We start from the raw sequence: 26,607 nt of genomic DNA, 5'->3' as shown, positions 1-26,607 counted from the left end.
GTCTGGGAGGGAGGTGGATTACACTGGGTCTGGGAGGGAGGTGGATTACACTGGGTCTGGAAGGGAGATGGATTACACTGGGTCTGGGAGGGAGGTGGATTACACTGGGTCTGGGAGGGAGGTGGATTACACTGGGTCTGGGAGGGAGGTGGATTACACTGGGTCTGGGAGGGAGGTGGATTACACTGGGTCTGGGAGGGTGGTGGATTACACTGGGTCTGGAAGGGAGATGGATTACACTGGGTCTGGGAGGGAGGTGGATTACACTGGGTCTGGGAGGGAGGTGGATTACACTGGGTCTGGAAGGGAGATGGATTACACTGGGTCTGGGAGGGAGATGGATTACACTGGGTCTGGGAGGGAGGTGGATTACACTGGGTCTGGGAGGGTGGTGGATTACACTGGGTCTGGGAGGGAGGTGGATTACACTGGGTCTGGGAGGGAGGTGGATTACACTGGGTCTGGGAGGGAGGTGGATTACACTGGGTCTGGGAGGGAGGTGGATTACACTGGGTCTGGGAGGGAGGTGGATTACACTGGGTCTGGAAGGGAGATGGATTACACTGGGTCTGGGAGGGAGGTGGATTACACTGGGTCTGGAAGGGAGATGGATTACACTGGGTCTGGGAGGGAGGTGGATTACACTGGGTCTGGGAGGGAGGTGGATTACACTGGGTCTGGGAGGGAGGTGGATTACACTGGGTCTGGGAGGGAGGTGGATTACACTGGGTCTGGGAGGGAGGTGGATTACACTGGGTCTGGGAGGGTGGTGGATTACACTGGGTCTGGAAGGGAGATGGATTACACTGGGTCTGGGAGGGAGGTGGATTACACTGGGTCTGGGAGGGAGGTGGATTACACTGGGTCTGGGAGGGAGGTGGATTACACTAGGTCTGGGAGGGAGGTGGATTACACTGGGTCTGGGAGGGAGGTGGATTACACTGGGTCTGGGAGGGAGGTGGATTACACTGGGTCTGGGAGGGAGGTGGATTACACTGGGTCTGGGAGGGAGGTGGATTACACTGGGTCTGGGAGGGTGGTGGATTACACTGGGTCTGGAAGGGAGATGGATTACACTGGGTCTGGGAGGGAGGTGGATTACACTGGGTCTGGGAGGGAGGTGGATTACACTGGGTCTGGGAGGGAGGTGGATTACACTGGGTCTGGGAGGGAGGTGGATTACACTGGGTCTGGGAGGGAGGTGGATTACACTGGGTCTGGGAGGGAGGTGGATTACACTGGGTCTGGGAGGGAGGTGGATTACACTGGGTCTGGGAGGGTGGTGGATTACACTGGGTCTGGAAGGGAGATGGATTACACTGGGTCTGGGAGGGAGGTGGATTACACTGGGTCTGGGAGGGAGGTGGATTACACTGGGTCTGGGAGGGAGGTGGATTACACTGGGTCTGGGAGGGAGGTGGATTACACTGGGTCTGGGAGGGAGGTGGATTACACTGGGTCTGGGAGGGAGGTGGATTACACTGGGTCTGGGAGGGAGGTGGATTACACTGGGTCTGGGAGGGAGGTGGATTACACTGGGTCTGGGAGGGTGGTGGATTACACTGGGTCTGGAAGGGAGATGGATTACACTGGGTCTGGGAGGGAGGTGGATTACACTGGGTCTGGGAGGGAGGTGGATTACACTGGGTCTGGGAGGTAGGTGGATTACACTGGGTCTGGGAGGTAGGCGGATTACACTGGGTCTGGGAGGGAGGCGGATTACACTGGGTCTGGGAGGGAGGCGAATTACACTGGGTCTGGGAGGGAGGTGGATTACACTGGGTCTGGGGGAAGGGCTGGTTTGGTGTGATGGGTGGTGGAGGACTGCAGGTTGGACTGGGTCTGGGGGAAGGGCTGGTTTGGTGTGATGGGTGGTGGAGGACTGCAGGTTGGACTGGGTCTGGGAGGGAAAGCTGGTTTGGTGTGATGGGTGGTGGAGGACTGCAGGTTGGACTGGGTCTGGGAGGGAAAGCTGGTTTGGTGTGATGGGTGGTGGAGGACTGCAGGTTGGACTGGGTCTGGGAGGGAAAGCTGGTTTGGTGTGATGGGTGGTGGAGGACTGCAGGTTGGACTGGGTCTGGGAGGGAAAGCTGGTTTGGTGTGATGGGTGGTGGAGGACTGCAGGTTGGACTGGGTCTGGGAGGGAGAGCTGGTTTTGTGTGATGTGTGGTGGAGGACTGCAGGTTGGACTGGGTCTGGGGGAAGGGCTGGTTTGGTGTGATGGAGGACTGCAGGTTGGACTGGGTCTGGGAGGGAAAGCTGGTTTGGTGTGATGGGTGGTGGAGGACTGCAGGTTGGACTGGGTCTGGGAGGGAGAGCTGGTTTGGTGTGATGAGTGGTGGAGGTCTGCAGGTTGGACGGGGGGGAAGGGCTGGTTTGGTGTGATGGGTGGTGGAGGACTGCAGGTTGGACTGGGGGGAAGGGCTGGTGGAGGTCTGCAGGTTGGACTGGGTCTGAGGGAAGGGCTGGTGGAGGTCTGGCGGCTGCAGGGATTGATGTGCTGGCACCTGGCTGTAGGCTGTGGGTTCTGCCTGAGTGGTGGAGCGCCCAGTCTCCAGCAACGTTGATGCATGGCCTTGAATTATATTACATGTTGGCAGCTGCTCACTCCAATATTCATCTCAGCAGTCATTGACTTATTTATTTACACCATTTGTCAGAAGTCCTTTTAGGCATGCAAAGAACAGAAAAACAATAGGATAAAAAATGTGGCTGATTTCCTATTTTATTCAATAGGTGTTGAGTACAGCAAGTGAGGGCATTATGACAGGTGTGGTGTACCCACAACGTTCTGATTAAACACTTGGTTTCTGCCCAAATGCCATATTTCAAAATGGCACCCGGCACCCGCTGCTTTTATACACTTTACACCTATCTATAGTATAGTAGATAGGTGTATAGTGACGTTCCAGGCCTTTGTTCAGTCCTGACATGGCGATTGAGAGCCCTTTGTTCTGGGCAGAGAGGCCCATTCACGGTGCTGCCAGGGGAACAAATTGAATCTGGTTGACAATTAATAGCTCTGCAGCATGTTTAATTAAGAGCATGTAACCAGTGAGAGAGGGCGGGAGCAACTGAGGGACGTGTCGGAGATAAACAGAACAGAGAGAAGAGGAGAAAGAGAGACAGAGAGAGAGAGACAGAGAGAGCTAGTATGGCCCCAAAAATAGGAGCAGGGCCACCGGGCCATCTGGCTCATTGATCCACTGCCTGCTGTCGGGACAGAGGATCCTTTACACAGAGAAAGGCTGCACCTCCCTCTCCTCTCTCGGAATAGTCTCACGTTTTAGAGGGGAGAGAGATCGGAGACAGATAACACACATTGTGGAGATGGGACTATGCAGGTAGGCTATAGAAACCAGGGTCTGGGCGAGGGAAGGACAGAGGTACCCCCATAGAAACGTGTTCAAAACTGTGGAGCAAAAAGCTACAGCCAAGCGGATGTATTTCACTTCAGCGATAACTTTCCTCTCTGATGGGAAATGACCTTGATGTGGTGATGATGATTCATGTTTTAGTTAGTCATTCACAGTAGGTTCATATGGCATTGCACACTCAAGAGGGTAACCAGTACACCAGACGGCACCGATAGGACTGGTCTGACTGAACCAGAGCCTGTTGTTGAGAAGTTAAACGCTGTCAAGAGGAAACTCTGGCTGGATTGGATTCTGTTTGCATGTGACCTTCATTCCTGGTTATTGTAATGTGAACACAAAGAGGCAGCGAGCCAGGAGAGGAGAGGAGAGAGGGAGGAGAGGAGAGAGGGAGGAGAGGAGAGTGAGGGAAGAGAGAGTGGCAGAGGGAGGAGAAGAGAGAGAGAGAGGGAAGAGAGAGTGGGAGAGGGAGGAGAGGAGAGAGAGAGAGAGGGAAGAGAGAGAGAGAGATAATGCCTGCCTTCTGACAGCCTGTCTGATAGCCCAACAATAGAATAGAAGTCATGGCCAGCCAGCCCAATGTGATGCGATGCACTGGACAGACAGCACAACACACACGTCAATTAAACCATGCATGCTAGCCTACCCTCCTTCTGAAAGAACAATCAAATCAGTCAGTGCAGACGTGTGTGTGAAGAGGAAGTGGGCGATATGGGCGAACGGGCGATCCCCTCATGGTGACGAGCAGGAAGAAGAGAAAAACCCTCTTTCTTTTCGCCGGCTAATTGGCCTGAGCAGTGTGTCTCTCTGATGGCTGTGTGTCTGGTGATATTATTAGGGCCTTGTCTTCTCTCCCTTTCTCTAGCGGATCGGATTGCTCTCTGAAAGCAGAGGGTGTACTGTAGTGTACACACTTCATATCTTTATTGTCATTTCACCTTCTGCCCTTTATCTCTGTCTACCGTTTCTCCCTTCCTGTCTGTCTGTCTGCCTAGCTCTGTCTGTCTGCCTGTCTGTCTGTCGTAGAGCTGTACCAAAAACATTCCTTCCTTCTGTGTATCACAGTCTCCTGGAGCTGGAGCAACTCATCTCCCTCCTGTCTTTCTCTAATTCCTTTCAGTACATTTGACTCTGTTGTACCTAAAGACTGGTTCTCTTCAAATCCATCTTTGGATTTGGACTGTCAGGATCTGAACAAGAGAAACGTGATACAGTAGCCAATATCACTAGCGCCTGCTGTGCACACACACACACACACACACCTTCGCCACATGACCGAAATAACCCACGGCTGAGTGGTCAAAGGGAGGCGCAATTTCACAGAGAGCCCAGTAGGGGTTCTGGGGGGCGTCTCAGATTGGAAGTTAGAAATTGGTTTCACGCTAGGGTGCTCTTGTCATTTGTCCGTGCTTAATAGTGGAATTCAGGATCATTCAGCCATTCATTGATTCTGGGGGGGCTGAAATATATAGACTCTCAGACTTGCATGAGTCTTGTCTCACCTCATTCTGGCATTTTTAGGGAAATTGGTAGAATCACCCTCTGGTTGCCTCACACTATGGTGGCCTTGGAATGACACATTGGTCTCAGAGCCCTGGTCTCAGAGCCCTGGTCTCAGAGCCATACTTTGCATATTGTATTTCTGAGCACCTTCAAGACGTATGATACCTACTAATGGCCTAGTTACTTTAGACAGAAACGAAAGTTGGGAGGTTGGTCGGGCGTATTCAGCGACAGTCTAGTAATCCAAAGGTTGCATGTTCGAGTCACGTCGGGGACTTATTCTAAACTTAACCCAATTCACCTAACCTGCTACGTCAATGTTCCTAACCTTTGTTGTTAGTTCCCCTAACTGCCAACGTTAATTCTCCCTGTAATTCTCCTATGGTGTTACATTCAACAAGCAAACTAATAATGCTATACGTTCCCCAAGACATACGATAAGTTACATCATCCAATTAGTATGCGATTGTATGACGGGTGCTACATATGATACTAGCTTTACATCCTCTAATTCCTATGATATTGTACGACCACTGTTCCATTCTTGATGTAACCCAACTAAACATGATACACTACATGACCAAAGGTATGTGGACACCTGCTCGTCGAACATCTCATTCCAAAATCATGGGCATTAATATGGAGTTGGTCCCCCCTTTCCTGCTATAACAGCCTCCACTCTTCTGCAAAGGATTTCCACTAGATGTTGGAACATTGCTGCAGGGACTTGCTTCCATTCAGCCACAAGAGCATTAGTGAGGTCAGGCACTGATGTTGGGCGATTAGGCCTGACTCGCAGTCGGCGTTCCAATTCATTCCAAAGGTGTTGTATAGGGTTGAGATCAGGGTTCTGTGCAGGCCAGTCAAGTTCTTCAACAACGATCTCAACAAATAATTTATGTATGGCCTCGCTCTGTGCACGAGGGCATTGTCATGCTGAAACAGGAAAAGCCTTCCCCAAACTGTTGCCACAATGTTGGAAGCACAGAATTGTCTAGAATGTCATTGTATTGCATTGTAGCATTAAGATTTCCCTTCACTGGAACTAATGGGCCTAGCCAGAACAATCAAAACAGCCCTAGACCATTATTCCTCCCCCACCAAACTTTACCGTTGGCACTATGCATTGGGGCAGGTAGCGTTCTCCTGGCTTCCACCAAACCCAGATTCATCCGTCGGACTACCAGATGGTGAAGCGTTATTCATCACTCCAGAGAATGCATTTCCACTGCTCCAGAGTCCAATGGCTGTGAGCTTTACACCACACCAGCCACCGCTTGGCATTATGCATGGTGATCTTAGGCTTGTGTGAGGCTGCTCGGCCATGGAAACCCATTTCATGAAGCTCCCAACAAACAGTTCTTGGGCTGATGTTGGTTCCAAAGGCAGTTTGGAACTCGATAGTGAGTGCTGCAACCGAGGACAGATTAGTTTTACACGCTTCAGCACTCGGTTGTCCCTTTCTGTGAGCTTGTGTGGCCTACCACTTTGCGGCTGAGCCGTTGTTGCTCCTAGACATTTCCACTTCACTATAACAGCACTTACAGTTGACCGGGGCAGCTCTAGCATGGAAGAAATTTGACAAACTGACTTGTTTGAAAGGTGGCATCCTATGACAGTGCCACTTTGAAAGTCACTGACCTCTTCAGTAAGGCCATTCCACTGCCAATGTTTGTCTACGGAGATTGCATGGCTGTGTGCTTGATTGTATACACTGTGAAGGAACATTTACATGACAACACCTGTCAGCAGCGGCTGTTGCTTAAATTTCCAAATCCACTCATTTGAAGGGCTGTCCACATACTTTTGTATACATAATATATATCACACTAAATGGAGTGTAACAGATTTCTGTTCAGAATCATACGAATTTCCCTAAGCCCACTTTGGGAAGGGAGTCTGATGTCATGTCATTGATGTGGGTAGTACTAGGCAGACCTGGATTGCAGACCTGGATGTCCCGTCATTGTGTGCCTGACAGGTGGTCTTTGACTTGTGGAATCATTACACTTTTTAACTCGTTATAATGCCTGTATAGCACTATATTTCATCTGTCAGGAAATAACTTGAATCATGTTGTAGATCAGCTGCTAGACATTCTAAAACATTACACATGGGCTATTTATTTGTATTGTATTTACAGCAGTATACCCTTCTAGAAGATTGTGACAGTCATTGCATATGGGCAGTTAGCTATGAGAATCTCGCCACAGTCTCGGGCCACCACTGCTAACTTGGAGTGAGAATCTGATAGTTTCGGCTCGGTTCTGAGTTGAAGAGGAGAGAAGAGTACAGCGGGTGGGCCTGGTGGGGAAGGTCAGCGTCATGGAGCCAGGCGAGGCATAGCGGGAGCTCCGTCCAGCTCGCTTCCCCTCTGTTGGCGTGTCAGCGGGGGCACAGGCGTCCTGCTGTAGGCATGAGGAAGAGGACGTGGTACGGAACACCAGAGGTCACAGAGCCACGGGGGGGTCAAGACTCCTACCCTTGTCTGCCACAAAGTTCTCCCTAAAACCACAGCTAGAGAGATAGAGAGTGAGAGGGAAAAGGCCTGCTACCAAACATACTCTTCTCAATGGTAAACCTGAAGAGGGCCCATATTGTATGTCATAATAGTGTTGTTATTCCCTTTTCTCCTTATTCCTGTACAATGAGGCCCTGTTGATGATTTACATCAGTTAACTTAGAAGACCGTGGCACTAACCACTAAGTCCTATTGCCCACTAACTACTGCTAGATGGATTCCTTTCATTTCACTCACTTTGTGTCCCTCTCTCGTCACACGTCCCTCTCTCGTCACACGTCCCTCTCTCGTCACACGTCCCTCTCTCATCACCACACCGTAGAGCTATTCCCATATAAACCTCTCTCTTCCATCTTCCCTCTTTATCTCTTTCTTCATCACCCTGCACTCGATTTCTCCTTCTCCTTTTATTTGTTACTCACTTCCTTTCAATCTTTCTCAATGCCTCGAAACATTTCCTGTTCTCTGTGCGCCTTTCTCAAACACCCACACGACTATAGACATGTAGTGCACACAGACACGTACACACTTAGCAGTGGGCGGGCGAGCCTCTTGTGTTGTGGTACTCTGTGGGGTGAGAGGTGGGAGGCGGGCGTGTGGAGGCTGACCATCGCACTGCCTCTCTCAGGGCTAAATGATTACATCCTCTCAAAGAACAGTTTCACTTCCATCGGAGACGGCAGCCGTGACACCAAAGCCAAAACAATTTCGCTAAGTGCCAACTCCCTCTCTCCCTGGTCGGCGTCCCCGCCTCCCTCCGTCTGCCCGCCCGCCCGCACCCAGTGCCTCTCCTCTCCAGTCACTCTCACCCATTATGTTGTCTGCTTGTTACACTGTAACACCCACAGCCATGGTAAACAAACAGAAAGATAGACAAGCCCAGTGCAAAGTGGTGGAGCAGTATTCTATGCTATACCATTGATTGTGGAAGCAGGGAGGCGTGCAGAAGGGGAGAGAAGAAGGCTCCCGATGAGAGAAGCCTCCAGTGTCTCCCATAGTGCACCTGGAGAACATCTAAGCCGTTCCGGATCAATGTAGGATTGATCCCAGTGTATCTATGTATAATGTAGACCAGTGGAATGGGCGGCTTGTCTTTCCCCTCATCTTCCCATGCAGGACAGGGCGAGCATCAGCTGTAGCTGCAGGAAATACCTGAAGTGTGTTTTAAACATTCAAAAAATATGTAAGCCAGGAGTCTCCTTACTATCAACCAGGTCGATTAGGAATGGTGAGAGAAAGTAGGTCTACCATCTTACAGGATACTTACAGGGTCATTTACTGTCCTGCTCCAGGAACAGTTCACCCAAGATGATGAGCCTCAGCAGGATTGTGTGGATGGGTGGTTGCCATGCTGGTACCGTGGGACATGGGTTGTGGAGACAGAGCACTGTGTGTAGGATAGAGCAGCAGCAGGTAGAGCATTCCGTTAGGGGTGATAAAATATAGGCAGCGGCGTGTGTGTGTGTGTGTGTGTGTGTGTGTGTGTGTGTGTGTGTCCCGCTGTCTGGGCATCCCTAGGAAGCCCCCTGCAGGTTGCAGAAGGCCTTAATGGGCAGGGTGGTGGGGTACAGGGCATCTTTAAAACCTGCTCAGGGACTCATAGAATGGCCTCAAACTGCCTCGCCCCTCACCAGCAGATGCCAAGTGCAGCTGTCAACACACTATTGTTAATCCACTCTCTTTTGCTAGCTCCTTCTAGTACTTGCGTCCTCCGTACTACACTGCTTCCTATAGTAACACTAATCCAGCCTTCACTCTATTTTAGGCAAGCTGAGGTAAAGTTACTTGAACAAAGTTTATAGGTCTTCATTTTATCCACTTGTACATTCACAGTAAAATACCTTCCTTTTTTCCGCGATCGCTTTCCGTACTGCTTTAAAAATTGTTTTTCTTTGCCTGACGACTCGGCCGGAATTTAATTCCGCGGCTCTATTGATTGCCACACACATTCCGTCTGAAGCCGTTTGTGTGACTTCAAAACGAGGGGCGTTGTAAACAAATTCATCAGCGATTGGATCGTCTCTAACAAATCTAGCCAGAGGATTGGAGTTGATAACGTCATCATGTAGGCTGGCTCTGGCCCAAACCATTAGTTTCTGGGACCAAGCTAATGTTTTATTCCATGGCTACACCTTTTCCAACATTGATATATGGCACATTTCCAATGTTCAAAAAGTTACAATCCAACAATCTTAACTTCTCTCTACTTAAAATGATCTACCTTGAATCAGCTATATGGCCACGTGAGATCATATTGATGGTACAATGTTTGAAATATTGTTCCTAGGACATTACACATTCAAGAATTATAAAGAAAAAAGACCCAATGATTCACCGTGGGGGCTGCGTTTTGGAAGTGTGAAAGGATGCAGACTTTTAATCAGAGCTTTACTCTTTTCCTGCTTTTCACACATTAGTCTCTGTCATAATCACACTTTTTGGATATTCCTTATTTTTTCCTCTCGCTCTCGTCTTTCACTCCCTCTCTCTCTCTCTCTCTCCCCCTCTCTCTCTCTCCCTCTCTCTCTCTCCCTGTCCATCACTCCATCTCTCCTATGTCTAATTGCATTTGAATTTGTCTTCCGGGATCCCTTGATACTGGAGCAGCTATCCATGCTCTCACCTCTCTCCCACCTCTCTCCCTCCTCTCCTCCCACCTCTCCTCCCACCTCTCTCACTCCTCTCCTCCCACCTCTCCTCCCTCCTCCCTCCTCTATTCCATTTGCTCCTGGCCCTGGCCAGTTATGTTTCATGGGCTGCCCTGGAGGAAATATCAGATGACCTGTCTCTCCATACAGAGCCTGGGATCCTGTGGAGTTGGGTCATCAGGGAGGCTCTTCTCACCATATCCGTCTTCAACTGCCACCCCTTTCCGCTCATACAGCTTCCTGCTTTCAAGTGCAGGCCAAGGTCAAAGACAGCAGCACCGTCAGGCAGGATCCATTCCCTCATTCCCCAGGCCTCAACTAAAGCATGACCAGAGGCACTGTGCTACTATATACCCTATCCTAACCTGTCCTATGCTCTATGATGATTCTCAAGTGCCATTAGCTGAGGCTGCTAATCAATACACTGTAGAAAATGTTTTTTCTAAGAGCTTTCGATTAACATAGCTTTTCATTAGTGCCCTTATGCTAGACAACGAGTGAAAAAGACACGTAATGGCTCAAAAAAAGGCGAATAACTGTTGAACCTCTGCTTTTCATACGTTCTGCACTGCATTCTTAAAGGCTCATACTTACCAGGGAGTAAACCCATGTATCTTTCCTCTGTCACTGTTTTGTTAAAGATTAGTATTTGGGGGAAATGTACCCATCAACTAGTAGCATGGATGGATGCTTGTATTCGTAAAGGCGGGAGTATGCCTCCAAGACATGAGACCCCGTCTACCTCCCCTCTGTGCTTCTCTGTTGTTTTCTTTCAGATCAAATTCTCTGTTGCACTTTGGGAGAGAGAGCCATTATGGATGGTGTTTAGAGACAGGTGTCTGATGCGCCCTGAGATAATGCCAAAAGACTCGTATCTCCCTTTTCATGGAACGACAACAGTTGTTTCAAGTGATCAGGTCTGCCGTTCCAGACAGGGGACTGTTGATCCTCTCAATGCCTCTCTTCACACACATAAATCAAAGCTAGCATAGCCGCGGCGAACAGAACAGCAACAAACAGCTAGGCAGCCGGCCTAGCTGGCCTGGCCCCTAGGTCACATAGGGACAGTGTTACTACTAGGGGCTCAAAGAGTCCCATCAGAAAGTGAACCAGCCTTTGACTAACTGACTTGAATGCAGAAAAGTCGCACCATGGAATGTGAGAGGGTGTAATGAGGTGATGCAGTCGGTCTGATCAGCTTCACAAAGGAACTGCCCTCGCTCCCCAGACAGTCATTATGGTTGATTTGAAGACAAAGACAGGGTCAAACGGTGTTTCTTTTCTGTGGAGTGGCTGCCGCCTACCTGCTTCCCTCTCTCTCTCTCGTTTTGGTGCCAGAAAATAAAATAGGGTGAATATGTTAGTGTCATATCTCATTTCAAATAGGTAGACATTCAAAGCGAGATTTTGCAACTTCCACTGTGTGAAAATATCATTTGACAAGTGGGAGGCAGTGAAAGGCAAAGCCAGACGTTTCGGAGTGAATCTCGTTTGGAGGCTTTCACCTCAACGTTTAGAAAAGCACGACACACTTACTGTAGGAGACGGGGACCATGTGACTGCTAGGAGGGAGACGGGACAGACAGAACAGAGATAGCTGGGTTAGACTGGAAGAGGAAAGGAGTGTTATTAAGGTAATCACATGCCAGGCAGAGACAGGTCACAGTCATCAGCCTCTCTGATTGTAACAGGCTTATGGAGAAGAGGATGCACAAACAAACTATTTCAAGGTGTCTAATATCTCCCATTAACTGGTATAGGACTCTGTCATGTAGCTAGCATACTATCTGTGTTTTCCGTAGACGTACGTGTCACAGCTTTGGAGAGAGAAAAGGAACAAATAAGATGGCTGGGCTTCAGCAGCAAACAGCTGCATGTTGTTGTCTTTCCTAAATGAAAGGGCTCTTTGCATTCATTCCCTGTGTCAATTACAGAGGCTAGCTACTGATCATGCTCTCTTTTTCACAGCTAGTCTGTGTTGATTGGTGCTGTTTACCCAGTTCTGCTGCGAGGGAGTGTTCCTTGAGCTGAGTTAGACAAACAGCTAGACATAGTATATTGAATGAGTGGAGTAAGTTGAAGTACAGATATGGGTTGGACCTGTGAGTCAGAGTGGCTGAGACAGTGTACTAGGTTGGACCTGTGAGTCAGAGTGGGTGAGACAGTGTATTAGGTTGGACCTGTGAGTCAGAGTGGGTGAGACAGTGTATTAGGTTGGACCTGTGAGTCAGAGTGGGTGAGACAGTGTACTAGGTTGGACCTGTGAGTCAGAGTGGGTGAGACAGTGTACTAGGTTGGACCTGTGAGTCAGAGTGGCTGAGACAGTGTACTAGGTTGGACCTGTGAGTCAGAGTGGGTGAGACAGTGTACTAGGTTGGACCTGTGAGTCAGAGTGGGTGAGACAGTGTATTAGGTTGGACCTGTGAGTCAGAGTGGGTGAGACAGTGTACTAGGTTGGACCTGTGAGTCAGAGTGGGTGAGACAGTGTACTAGGTTGGACCTGTGAGTCAGAGTGGGTGAGAGAGTGTACTAGGTTGGACCTGTGAGTCAGAGTGGGTGAGACAGTGTACTAGGTTGGACCTGTGAGTCAGAGTGGCTGAGACAGTGTACTAGGTTGGACCTGTGAGTCAGAGTGGGTGAGACAGTGTACTAGGTTGGACCTGTGAGTCAGAGTGGGTGAGACAGTGTACAAGGTTGGACCTGTGAGTCAGAGTGGGTGAGACAGTGTACTAGGTTGGACCTGTGAGTCAGAATGGATGAGACATAGTGTACTAGGTTGGACCTGTGAGTCAGAGTGGATGAGACATAGTGTACTAGGTTGGACCTGTGAGTCAGAATGGATGAGACATAGTGTACTAGGTTGGACCTGTGAGTCAGAGTGGCTGAGACATAGTGTACTAGGTTGGACCTGTGAGTCAGAGTGTCTGAGACATAGTGTACTAGGTTGGACCTGTGAGCCAGAATGGATGAGACATAGTGTATTAGGTTGGACCTGTGAGTCAGAGTGGCTGAGACATAGTGTACTAGGTTTGACCTGGCTGTGATTGAGAGAGGTAGAGACATAATGTACATAGTATACTGAAAGGCTGGTGTGTGAATATTTCCCCATTGTGATGGAGTGCAGGCCAGAGGCAGTAAGGTCAGCCGATAGAGTCCAGAGCTCGTTGACAGCTGCTGGCTTGACTTTGATGCACCATCAGCTTGCCTTGCCCTCCACTCCGCCTCACTCTGCTCTGTTCTGCCTATGAAGCGTGTGCAGTCAACCTGAAAGCAGCACTAGCCTCTCATTACGCAGCCCAAACAAGCTTTGTCTCTTTGCAGCTGTTTAACGGCCACACGTCTGTTTTTGTTTGTTTTCTCGCTGTAAGATTATTGCACCTTTATGGTTGATCGGGGGCTTGGAGTAATCCCTGGCATCTGTTCAGAGAGAGGTGGATGAGAGACGGAGCGAGAGAGAGAGAGAGAGAGCCTCCATCCACTCCTCTTTTATTTACCGGACTGACTGGGCCCACTATTTCATCTCCTGCTGCCCAGCCTGGTCGGCTGACTTTTAAGACGAGTGATGGAGAGGACTGAGGCACTAATAGGCACTGAAGTCACCGAGGAGGTTACACCCGCTATTTATTCCTCCCAACAGCATCTGCCTCTTTTAGGAGGGAGGGGGGAAATTAATGTAGTAGTCATTTATTTCATAATATATGCAGGAAAGTAACTTTTCTGCTGGAGTGGTAGTGCAAAAAAACCTGTTTAGTCTATTTTTATCCAGCTCTTATGTACTGTAGTCTCTCTCATACTCCTCTGATGAGGAGACAGGTGCTAGTTACCATATGTGAATATTCCATGTAGTTGGCCACAACAGTGTAGTCTTGGTTGTGTAGTCTTGGTTGTGTAGTCTTGGTTGGCACAGTAAATGTACCGTTCTCTCGGTTCTCCTTGGTATCCATATGCTTCTAGTCTCAGGGGCCAGAATGTACATATGTGCCTCTTTCACTTAAAAAGCTGTACCTTCTCTTCATTTTATTGTGCCTTCATCCTAATCAAACCCCTAGCTACACACTGAAGTGAAGAAAGAACAGCTCCAGCCCTTTAGCTTTTCTCGACAGCTTTACCCCCCCCCCCCCCCCCCTACACCATCCTCCCTATCTCATCCCCATCTCCACTTAATGCTGCCTCCATCTTGTCATGCCGTGCCTGCCTCCCCTCCAGTCATTATGGCAGGGGGACATCAACGCTGTATTATCTCCCAGCCTGCACCTGGGCCAGGGTGCCAGTCATGCTACCCCCTCCCCAGCGGACCCCTGCCAGCCTAGGATCTCTCCTCACCCTCGCTCCCTCCTCACCCTGGCGCCCTCCTCACCCTCGCTCCCTCCTCACCCTGGCGCCCTCCTCACCCAGGCTCCCTCCTCACCCAGGCTCCCTCCTCACCCAGGCTCCCTCCACACCCAAGCTCCCTCCTCACCCAGGCTCCCTCCTCACCCTGGCCCCCTCCTCACCCAGGCTCCCTGCACACCCAGGCTCCCTGCACACCCAGGCTCCCTCCACACCCTGGCTCCCTCCACACCCTGGCTCCCTCCACACCCTGGCTCCCTCCACACCCTGGCTCCCTCCTCACCCTGGCTCCCTCCTTACCTTGGTTCCCCCAGCAACCCCTTGGGAAGGCTCAGCAGCCTCTGGTAGATGCCAGCCAGGACATACTCATTATGACACAGAACCAGGGGGATGCTGCCTCTCAGCTACTAGATGTTTAACACACTGGGCTCTCTGAGAAAGGGGGTTTATTCTGTATGTGAATGGGGATTTATTCTGCCAATCGTATCTCTTTTTGCGGCTATTTCCATTGTTGCTCCTCTTATTATTGTGACATGATTGCCCCGTGTGGACAGGAGAAGTAACCTCAAACACAAAGGGACATATTGTGTAAACATAGCCCATATACGCAAAAGTTTGTTCGTACTCCTATTTGAACACACTCACAACACGCGGAGACACACACACACATCCCTGGATATTAAAAGATGATATTATACTATGAGATGGCACCAGGTCTCTGCTCCATGCCTCCTTATCTGTCTCTCTGTCGGTCTGTCTGTCTGAGCAGCTGATAAATGCTCTGGCTGAGGGATGAATTGCTGGCTGTCACTGGTAATCATGAGGTTGTCTGGCAGCATCCAAAGTGCTTTTATTTCTGCCCATTAGTTTGGTGTAGAAATGCGTAGGGAGTCTGGGCCGCTCTGCCTTCATTCTCTGACTGATGCAGGAGCCGCTGTGATCACTGGAAACATGACAGCGCAGCTCTATTATATTCCTCTACGCCACTGTCTATCTAACGCATCTCCTTCACACTAGATGTATAGGACTGTAAAGGACCCTATTACCATCCACATATGAACTAGCCTTGTTCCAGTACATGGCATCCTGCACTGTGTGAGTGTGTGTGTGTGTGGGTGGGGGGTGGGGGGGGCACCAAAAAATGTTAAAAGCCTCTGTCTGAATGTGGAACACTGGAGACGTCAATCTGTGGGAGAAGCACCTTGAAGTCTTCTGTTCTGAGGAGAGGCTGATCAAAGTCTGCTTAACAAAGATGGTCTGAACTCAGCTGTTATGTGCTGCATCTCTTGTTTCTGTCTGTCTACTGTGTGCTACTTTACCCAATCTTCATTTACCTGGCTGATCCTACCGGAGCGTCGGGCCTATCTCCTCTCTGTGCCCCTTTTGTGTTTGTGCTGTGTGTTCTCCTGTCTGAATGTCAATGAACCGTGGTCTCAACAATGTATTAGCAACAGAAGCTCCTGGTGATTACAGATGACACATCTAAGCCTTCCTTTCTTTCCCACCCTCCCTCCCTCTCCTCCCTCCCGTTCTCCTCCCTCCCATTCTCCTCTCTCCCGTTCTCCTCTCTCACAGGAGATTGCAGCTTACTTGATAACATTTGAAAAGCATGAGGAATGGCTAACGACATCCCCTAAAACAAGGTAAGTGAGGCAGTCTCCCAAGAAACAACTGCAAAGTACAATTTTCTTCACAGGAAAAGCCACACTGTGCCTTTTAGTGTTTAGGCGTCACTACACAGACTGATAAAAAAATAGAAAAATGATCTGTCTCGTGCTGAGTACCAGGAATCCCTCCTGCACCACTCAGAAAACCACTCCCTTCATGTCAAGAGTCAGATGCCTGTTTAATATTACAATCTGCCTGATGGCAGTTTGGAAAACTTTGCACCTTTCAGAAGCTATTTGAGCCAGACGATGGAATATTAATGTTGACTAATAATTGCCTTTTAGCGGGCCAATTAACACAACATGCACTCCTCTGGTCTCCGCTGTGACTGTGATGCTAATGTGTTGGTATCTGTCTGCACATTCACACACTCTCCAATAGAAAGAACTGGGTTTGCATTGAGAGCTCCTTCTGCGTGGGCCAGGAGAAACAGACGGGAATGTGGATATGAATGTCAATAAGAGGTCACTTTTGGAAAATAAAAATGATGGCGGCCCCGTGATGCTGTCCATGATAAGTAACATGATATGCCAACACGTCTACAAGCCGTGTCCTATCAACGTGTTCGCTCGCGTCTGACACATGGAATTAAATGTCAACAGTGTTGATGTTATTTCCACGGCAACATTATTTACTCTTATTTCTACAACGTGTAATTCCCTTCCTGGATGCTGATTGGCTGCAGCACGGTTCCGGACATAACATAACTCTTCATTTGACTAGCTTTTACTAATCTCCCGCTGTCAGGCAGTTCTGGGTTTTGACTTGCTTGGCCTTCTCTAGCCTTTCTCCATCTACCTCCCCATCCTCCCCATGCTCTTCTGTCTGTATGCAGCGAACACAGAACACACACACCCCCACATACACACTGATCTAACACATTCTGATGAGGAATCCTCACTCACGCAGCGAGCCATCCCTGGTGTTATTAACAGTCCTCATCCATGTGTAACTGTACTGTTGGCCCTCTGACACACAGATCATTCCTCTCTTCTCCTCTGCCTACCAGGGACATTGATAATGGCTCCACATAAAGAAAGTGCCAATTAGTTTTCCTGTGTAATTGTAGAAGAGGGCCCAAAGAGCACCCTGGCCTCTACTCTACACCTTCTTATCATCAACCCACAACAATTAACTCAACACACCAGGCCTCCTTGTCTTCAGACACCAGTGGAATATTTGACATTAGGCCCAATGTTATTAACTGCTGTCTCCAGGAACATGTAAAACAGCAGGCTCTGTTATCTAGTTGTACTAACCGTAACTGAAATGAAAAACCCAGGGAAAATGAACATTCAGCGGTATTAACATAAGTTCAGGAGCGGTACTCTGTAGAATGAAGGGACCGATAGACAGTAACAGGGAAAGCTCGAGGCTTGAGTCACACATTGTCCAATCAGCATCCAGTTGGACTATAATGGTGAGGGCGGTGGAGTCTCTGTGACTCACTGTCAACCAGCCTGCTGGGTCCTAGAGGAGCCCCGTGTGGGTGCTGATGTCTTAGTAGATGTGGCACTGAGGGATGAGATAAAGGCTGGGGGCCAGACAGAGCCTACAGAGGAATGGACAGGAGCAGAGCTGAACTTGACATGGATGAGAGGAGCTGCTTTATTAGGGCTGTTATGGCGTTTATGTACGGGGGCCGGACGAGGTGAGCTGGCCAGGCAGGCAGGAGTGGAGAGGGTGGGGCTGGAAAGGGGGAGGCTGGTGGAGTGTTTGTGTTCTTGGAGCAGTCCGTCAGACAGAGAGAGTAAAGTGTTGTGACAGACAGGGTAGCAGGGTGATTGATGGGAATCTGATTGATGGGCTGTAATCTTTCTCCTACAGCACTTTGCCGAGAGGTCACAGGTCAGGGTTCGCACAAGGGAGAGCAGTGCTTGGGACCTGGACGGAGGGCCATTTGTCATCACAGACACACCTCGGAGTGTGTGTGTGTGTAGTCAGGTCATAAACATGCTAAAAGGAGAGGGGAGAGGGGGAGAGGGAGAACGGGGCGAGTAGAGAGCTCAAGGAGCTGACGCAAGCTGTTTAACCAAGGTGACACAAAACCCAGGACAAGCATGGAGATTGCATTGCCAACACACTGCCAACACACTGCCAACATGGAGGATAAATAATGAATAGGCAAATAAGGAGTGAGTGTAGTGAGTGGTATTAAGCGTGCACATTTTATCTATTAGCTATTTGTTACATGGGCCGAGCCGCCTACTGAATATTCATTCCATCCAGTGTTTGAGTTGGTTTGGTTTGGGTCCGATCTGTTTGTTTATCCTTCCTGAGTCAGAAGAGGCCTGGCAGCAGCCAGGGGAGAGAAGTCGAGCGGCAGAGTGATTGATGTGCCGAGTCTTAGTAATACACATTCCCTTTCAGATAGGAAGTGCAACAGCGCTTAAAATCAATAGCAGCGCTCTCCCACTGACTGCTAGAACAGCCCTACAGCTAATTCAGACTGCACCTGTCAGAGCCAGGGGAATCTTTCCCAAGTTTCATTTACACCCCAACGCTAGAGCGAGCTGCCTGCGCTGGCTTCCATTTCCATTAGAGGGAGAGGCTGGTATAAAGGCTTTAATGAACGCCTGGCCTGCGGTGTGATTTAACATCGCTCTTACCATATACCTCTCCTCTCTCTCTGAATGGAGGGAACAGACTAAAAGGGACAATTAGGATTTCTACACCCTGCATCCAACGCAGATGGCCATATTCATTATTTCTGTCAACCTTTTTAAAGAGCGGCTTGAAGTGTTGAGGCTGGCGTGCTGCTGAGAGGAAAATGAGAGCAGGACAGGACAGGAAAGGACAGGACACGACAGGACAGGGGTGGCAAACTGACACCATAGCTGTAGACAGTGATCTGGTGGATAGTGAATAGTCAGTCAACCTCATGCTATGCTTCATGTAAGAAGGACCAGACATTTATGTCCATCACAAATGACACAAATGGATGCCTGAGGAGTCTTTTTGAAAGGTGCAGCCCATGTGCATGGTGCAGACAAGAACAGGCAGAGAGCGAACCAGTTCAGACTGAGAGCTGTATGGGTAAAGAACAGTCTGTCAGGAGGGGTGTTGGACACCTTAGCGTCGTAGAGGGATCGCTCATTAACTACAGAGTACCCTTTTAAATGACACACATTACTATTACACAGGAACGGTTTCTGATGACTGCAGCCAATCACAAAGTGGATCTGAGGGAGTGCTCCAGTCCTTTTGACCAGTGTGTGTGTGTGTCTGTCTGTCTGTGTGTGTGTGTGTGTGTGTGTGTGTGTGTGTGTGTGTCTTTGTTTCCTCCCCTATCCCCTTCAGTAGTCAGAGAGAACAAACACTGACTTGTTATGGCTCCTGGAAACCATCAGATGGAGCAGTGGGCTATGTCAGCTTTTCACCTCTGTTTTAACACACAAACACACCATGTACTCTCTTATATTGAAACTATCAAACAATAAGTACCTTTCCACTGAGGGGCCACAATGACACTGAACCTACGGCCCCCGTGTCCCAGAGCAATAGCCCTCTCTCCTCTCCTCCCACATTCGCAGAGTCCCTTCAGACAGCTTCCAAAGACAATGCCTTTATTAAAACCTACAGCACCACTGCCACCCCAGAGGCACCGACACACCAACCAACAGCAGTCTAGCTAAGTGGGTGTGTAAGTGTGTTAGAGAGACTGTTTGTTTTTCTTTGTGTGTTAGTGCCTGTTAGTGTCTGGGTGTGGATGTCTATAATGATGTGTGGGAGTGTGTGTGTGTGTGCGTTTGTGTGTGTGTGTAGATGTGTTTTAATGAGTAAGTGTAGATAGGAGTGAGTGTGTGTGTGTATCGTTCAGCTGCTAGTCAGCATGACATTATGTGTGTCTGGGCCTGCCTGCTGTAGTCAATCAGTCCCATGTGTAACGTGAACGCTTCTGTCACCTCTTCTGGCACATGGTGGGAGACGTGCTCAGCTGGACTTTGTGTGTGTGTGCATGCGTGTGTCTGTGAGGAGGGTGTGTGATGGTGTTTGGGCCTAATACTTTGTGGCATTGTGGGCTCACACTGGTTCAGAGGAGAGAAGAGGAGGAAGAGAGGGGGAAGGACAGGAGCAGCATGGGAAGAGAGGAGGAAGGGCAGGAGCAGTGTGGGAAGAGAGGGGGAAGGACAGGAGCAGCGTGGGAAGAGAGTAGGAAGAGAGGGGGAAGGACAGGAGCAGCGTGGGAAGAGAGGAGGAAGAGAGGAGGAAGAGGGGGAAGAGAGGAGGAAGGACAGACATTGGCACAAGAGTCATCTTGCATATGGGGCGTTCTATGGAATATACATGTCAACACGTTTGTCAGACCTTGTGAACGTTTTATCTCTGTGTTGGTTGGAAGCACAGCCCTCTGAGAGCAGGCAGAGTAAAGTCTGCCTGCCCTACCCTCCCTCGTCCCCCACCCTAACTGTCTGCCTGCCCTACCCTCCCTCGTCCCCCACCCTAACTGTCTGCTTGCCCTACCCTCCCTCGTCCCCCACCCTAACTGTCTGCCTGCCCTACCCTCCCTAACTGTCTGCCTGCCCTACCCTCCCTCGTCCCCCACCCTAACTGTCTGTCTGCCCTACCCTCCCTTTCCCCCACCCTAACTGTCTGCCTGCCCTACCCTCCCTCGTCCCCCACCCTAACTGTCTGCCTACTCTGCACCCCACTTCGCCTGGCCTCAGAGGACATTGTGTCCCATCTTGCCTCTGCCAAGCCAAGGGCCTCACCAAGGGCAGTCATGCTAGCCTTGGGCCCCCTGGGCTGGGGGACAAATCCACCAGGGAGAGGGTAGCGGCTAGAGGAGAAGTTACCCAGACAAAACACATAGAGGATGAGAGGAGAAAGTGTGTAGGAGGTGGAGATGGGGGGAGTCATGATGGATGTTTTGAGAGGAGAGTGGAGGAGGTGGAGATGGGGGAGTCATGATGGATGTGTTGAGGAGGTGGAGATGGGAGAGTCATGATGGATGTGTTGAGGAGGTGGATATGGGGGGAGTCATGATAGATGTGTTGAGGAGGTGGAAATGGGAGAGTCATGATGGATGTGTTGAGGAGGTGGAGATGGGGGGAGTCATGATGGATGTGTTGAGGAGGTGGAGATGGGGGAGTCATGATAGATGTGTTGAGGAGGTGGAGATGGGGGAGTCATGATGGATGTGTTGAGGAGGTGGAGATGGGGGGAGTCATGATGGATGTGTTGAGGAGGTGGAGATGGGGGGAGTCATGATGGATGTGTTGAGGAGGTGGAGATGGGGGAGTCATGATGGATGTGTTGAGGAGGTGGAGATGGGAGAGTCATGATGGATGTGTTGAGGAGGTGGAGATGGGGGGAGTCATGATGGATGTTTTGAGAGGAGAGTGGAGGAGGTGGAGATGGGAGAGTCATGATGGATGTGTTGAGGAGGTGGAGATGGGAGAGTCATGATGGATGTGTTGAGGAGGTGGAGATGGGGGAGTCATGATGGATGTGTTGAGGAGGTGGAGATGGGGGGAGTCATGATGGATGTGTTGAGAGGAGAGTGGAGGAGGTGGAGATGGGGGAGTCATGATGGATGTGTTGAGGAGGTGGAGATGGGGGGAGTCATGATGGATGTGTTGAGAAGAGAGTGGAGGAGGTGGAGATGGGAGAGTCATGATGGATGTGTTGAGGAGGTGGAGATGGGAGAGTCATGATGGATGTGTTGAGGAGGTGGAGATGGGAGAGTCATGATAGATGTGTTGAGGAGGTGGAGATGGGAGAGTCATGATAGATGTGTTGAGGAGGTGGAGATGGGAGAGTCATGATGGATGTGTTGAGGAGGTGGAGATGGGGGGAGTCATGATGGATGTGTTGAGGAGGTGGAGATGGGGGAGTCATGATGGATGTGTTGAGGAGGTGGAGATGGGAGAGTCATGATGGATGTGTTGAGGAGGTGGAGATGGGGGAGTCATGATGGATGTGTTGAGGAGGTGGAGATGGGGGAGTCATGATGGATGTGTTGAGACGAGAGTGGAGGAGGTGGAGATGGGAGAGTCATGATGGATGTGTTGAGGAGGTGGAGATGGGAGAGTCATGATGGATGTGTTGAGGAGGTGGAGATGGGGGGAGTCATGATGGATGTGTTGAGGAGGTGGAGATGGGAGAGTCATGATGGATGTGTTGAGGAGGTGGAGATGGGGTGGAGTCATGATGGATGTGTTGAGGAGGTGGAGATGGGAGAGTCATGATGGATGTGGTGAGGAGGTGGAGATGGGGGGAGTCATGATGGATGTGTTGAGGAGGTGGAGATGGGGGGAGTCATGATGGATGTGTTGAGGAGGTGGAGATGGGGGGAGTCATGATGGATGTGTTGAGAGGAGAGTGGAGGAGGTGGAGATGGGGGAGTCATGATGGATGTGTTGAGGAGGTGGAGATGGGGGGAGTCATGATGGATGTGTTGAGAAGAGAGTGGAGGAGGTGGAGATGGGAGAGTCATGATGGATGTGTTGAGGAGGTGGAGATGGGAGAGTCATGATAGATGTGTTGAGGAGGTGGAGATGGGAGAGTCATGATGGATGTGTTGAGGAGGTGGAGATGGGGGAGTCATGATGGATGTGTTGAGGAGGTGGAGATGGGAGAGTCATGATGGATGTGTTGAGGAGGTGGAGATGGGGGAGTCATGATGGATGTGTTGAGGAGGTGGAGATGGGGGAGTCATGATGGATGTGTTGAGAAGAGAGTGGAGGAGGTGGAGATGGGAGAGTCATGATGGATGTGTTGAGGAGGTGGAGATGGGAGAGTCATGATGGATGTGTTGAGGAGGTGGAGATAGGGGGAGTCATGATGGATGTGTTGAGGAGGTGGAGATGGGAGAGTCATGATGGATGTGTTGAGGAGGTGGAGATGAGGTGGAGTCATGATGGATGTGTTGAGGAGGTGGAGATGGGAGAGTCATGATGGATGTGGTGAGGAGGTGGAGATGGGAGAGTCATGATGGATGTGATGAGGAGGTGGAGATGGGGGAGTCATGATGGATGTGTTGAGAAGAGAGTGGAGGAGGTGGAGATGGGAGAGTCATGATGGATGTGTTGAGGAGGTGGAGATGGGAGAGTCATGATGGATGTGTTGAGGAGGTGGAGATGGGAGAGTCATGATGGATGTGTTGAGGAGGTGGAGATGGGAGAGTCATGATAGATGTGTTGAGGAGGTGGAGATGGGAGAGTCATGATGGATGTGTTGAGGAGGTGGAGATGGGGGCAGTCATGATGGATGTGTTGAGGAGGTGGAGATGGGGGGAGCCATGATGGATGTGTTGAGGAGGTGGAGATGGGGTGGAGTCATGATGGATGTGTTGAGGAGGTGGAGATGGGAGAGTCATGATGGATGTGGTGAGAAGAGAGTGGAGGAGGTGGAGATGGGAGAGTCATTATGGATGTGTTGAGGAGGTGGAGATGGGAGAGTCATGATGGATGTGTTGAGGAGGTGGAGATGGGGGAGTCATGATGGATGTGTTGAGGAGGTGGAGATGGGAGAGTCATGATGGATGTGTTGAGGAGGTGGAGATGTGGTGGAGTCATGATGGATGTGTTGAGGAGGTGGAGATGGGAGAGTCATGATGGATGTGGTGAGGAGGTGGAGATCGGAGAGTCATGATGGATGTGTTGAGGAGGTGGAGATGGGAGAGTCATGATAGATGTGTTGAGGAGGTGGAGATGGGAGAGTCATGATGGATGTGTTGAGGAGGTGGAGATGGGGGAGTCATGATGGATGTGTTGAGGAGGTGGAGATGGGAGAGTCATGATAGATGTGTTGAGGAGGTGGAGATGGGAGAGTCATGATGGATGTGTTGAGGAGGTGGAGATGGGGGAGTCATGATGGATGTGTTGAGGAGGTGGAGATGGGAGAGTCATGATGGATGTGTTGAGGAGGTGGAGATGGGGGAGTCATGATGGATGTGTTGAGGAGGTGGAGATGGGGGAGTCATGATGGATGTGTTGAGAAGAGAGTGGAGGAGGTGGAGATGGGAGAGTCATGATGGATGTGTTGAGGAGGTGGAGATGGGAGAGTCATGATGGATGTGTTGAGGAGGTGGAGATAGGGGGAGTCATGATGGATGTGTTGAGGAGGTGGAGATGGGAGAGTCATGATGGATGTGTTGAGGAGGTGGAGATGAGGTGGAGTCATGATGGATGTGTTGAGGAGGTGGAGATGGGAGAGTCATGATGGATGTGGTGAGGAGGTGGAGATGGGAGAGTCATGATGGATGTGATGAGGAGGTGGAGATGGGGGAGTCATGATGGATGTGTTGAGAAGAGAGTGGAGGAGGTGGAGATGGGAGAGTCATGATGGATGTGTTGAGGAGGTGGAGATGGGAGAGTCATGATGGATGTGTTGAGGAGGTGGAGATGGGAGAGTCATGATGGATGTGTTGAGGAGGTGGAGATGGGAGAGTCATGATAGATGTGTTGAGGAGGTGGAGATGGGAGAGTCATGATGGATGTGTTGAGGAGGTGGAGATGGGGGCAGTCATGATGGATGTGTTGAGGAGGTGGAGATGGGGGGAGCCATGATGGATGTGTTGAGGAGGTGGAGATGGGGTGGAGTCATGATGGATGTGTTGAGGAGGTGGAGATGGGAGAGTCATGATGGATGTGGTGAGAAGAGAGTGGAGGAGGTGGAGATGGGAGAGTCATTATGGATGTGTTGAGGAGGTGGAGATGGGAGAGTCATGATGGATGTGTTGAGGAGGTGGAGATGGGGGAGTCATGATGGATGTGTTGAGGAGGTGGAGATGGGAGAGTCATGATGGATGTGTTGAGGAGGTGGAGATGTGGTGGAGTCATGATGGATGTGTTGAGGAGGTGGAGATGGGAGAGTCATGATGGATGTGGTGAGGAGGTGGAGATCGGAGAGTCATGATGGATGTGTTGAGGAGGTGGAGATGGGAGAGCCATGATGGATGTGGTGAGAAGAGAGGTTAGGGGCACTCACATGCACAGAGGGAGAGCTGGAGAAACACAGGAGAAACAACAACAGATAGAGACATAGCAAGATGAGCGATGGATTCAATTGACAGATGGAAAAAAAGCCCTGTGGTTTAGAGGAGAGGAGTGAGAACGCAAACGGTCAATAGATTACTGAGAGACAGAGAGAGAGAGAGCTCCTTGGCAACTTAATAGAGCCTTGTGTTTGTGTGTCCTTTAAAGTAATACTTAGCTGAACCCCAGGAAGCAGTGTGGCCTGAGGACTGTAGACTAGATGGATGGTTCACTACATCCTAGGTGATGTATACTAGCCTACTTTTGCAAGGCTCTTCTCCAGAGCTTCCTTAGTAAAGAAAGGCTGTCCAGACATATTCTATACTGTAAAGAAATGGCTGATAATAAATAGTAGTAGTAACAGGATCAACTGTGTGAATTAGCCTTTATCCTGAGTGAATGCTTGTACAATGCAAACTACTCCTCACACACAGCTGCTACAATGTCAAAGACATCAGGCAAAAGGCTTGTGTGTTAATGGAGATGAATTCAGTATTAAGGTTAACAATAATAAACTCACTCTGAACACAACGACTCCTCAGTAGTTGGAAAACAGGCAGCAGAAACCCCTGTGTTGGTTTGCCAACACGTAGGAGGATGAAATGAACTGCAGCCAGTAACTGGCCACAGAGAGGAGAGGAGAGGAGAGGAGAGGAGAGGAGAGGAGAGGAGAGGAGAGGAGAGGAGAGAAGAGAAGAGAAGAGAAGAGAAGAGAAGAGAGGAGAGGAGAGGAGAGGAGAGGAGAGGAGAGGAGAGGAGAGGAGAGGAGAGGAGAGGAGATGAGATGAGATTAGAGAAGAGGAGAGGAGAGGAGAGAGGGATGAATAAATAAGAGGGGAGGAAGTTGATGTCAAGCAGGTGTTCAAGGATAAAAGTGTCAGCCAAGCGAGATGGGGAGAAGAAGTGCTGCCTCTGCAGCGTGATAATAAAGACTTAATTCAATTAGTGCTTCTGCACCGGTGAGCATAGCCACAGAGCAGGGAGCGGGCCAAAGCCACAGAGCAGGGAGCGGGCCAGAGCCACAGAACAGGGAGAGGGCCAGAGCCACAGAGCAGGGAGCGGGCCAGAGCCACAGAGCAGGGAGAGGGCCAGAGCCACAGAGCAGAGAGAGGGCCAGAGCCACAGAGCAGGGAGAGGGCCAGAGCCACAGAGCAGGGAGAGGGCCAGAGACAGAGCAGGGAGCGGGCCAGAGACACAGAGCAGGGAGCGGGCCAGAGCCACAGAGCAGGCAGAGGGCAAGAGACACAGAGCAGGGAGAGGGCAAGAGACACAGAGCAGGGAGAGGGCCAGAGACACAGAGCAGGGAGAGGGCCAGAGCCACAGAGAGCCCAGAGTAATAGGAGCTGGCAGCTTTGCTGTCAGAGAGCAGGGGCAGAGGTACGAGACACCCAACCAGCCCTGCCCTGCAGGTACTTAATGTATGAACACACACATTACCTCAATATACACACATTTACTGTACGCTCAACCTACACACACCCTAGGCGAGGACAGACATGGCTGTCCCCTGCTGCCTCCACATTCCTCTTTTCCTCTCATCTCTCCCATTGTTCTATTTCCTGTCTGCCTCTGGTTGTCTCCCT

The 26,607-nt window shown here is 50.2% G+C and overlaps 1 protein-coding gene across 1 annotated transcript in view; it reads left to right on the top strand.

The window, feature by feature from the left end:
* LOC139368588 (calmodulin-binding transcription activator 1-like) overlaps nucleotides 1–26,607 on the top strand; it is a 483,633-nt gene that overhangs the window by 164,817 nt on the left and 292,209 nt on the right. The window contains exon 4 of the mRNA XM_071107638.1: nucleotides 15,951–16,018. Within this exon, the coding sequence (XP_070963739.1) occupies nucleotides 15,951–16,018 (68 nt within the window). The remainder of the gene's footprint in view (nucleotides 1–15,950; nucleotides 16,019–26,607) is intronic.

The sequence above is a fragment of the Oncorhynchus clarkii genome, chromosome 16 (assembly GCF_045791955.1).
Source record: "Oncorhynchus clarkii lewisi isolate Uvic-CL-2024 chromosome 16, UVic_Ocla_1.0, whole genome shotgun sequence".
NCBI classification, from domain to species: domain Eukaryota; kingdom Metazoa; phylum Chordata; class Actinopteri; order Salmoniformes; family Salmonidae; genus Oncorhynchus; species Oncorhynchus clarkii.
The sequence above is the reverse complement of the archived record's forward strand: the minus strand, read 5'-3'. Positions and strand labels throughout refer to the sequence as shown.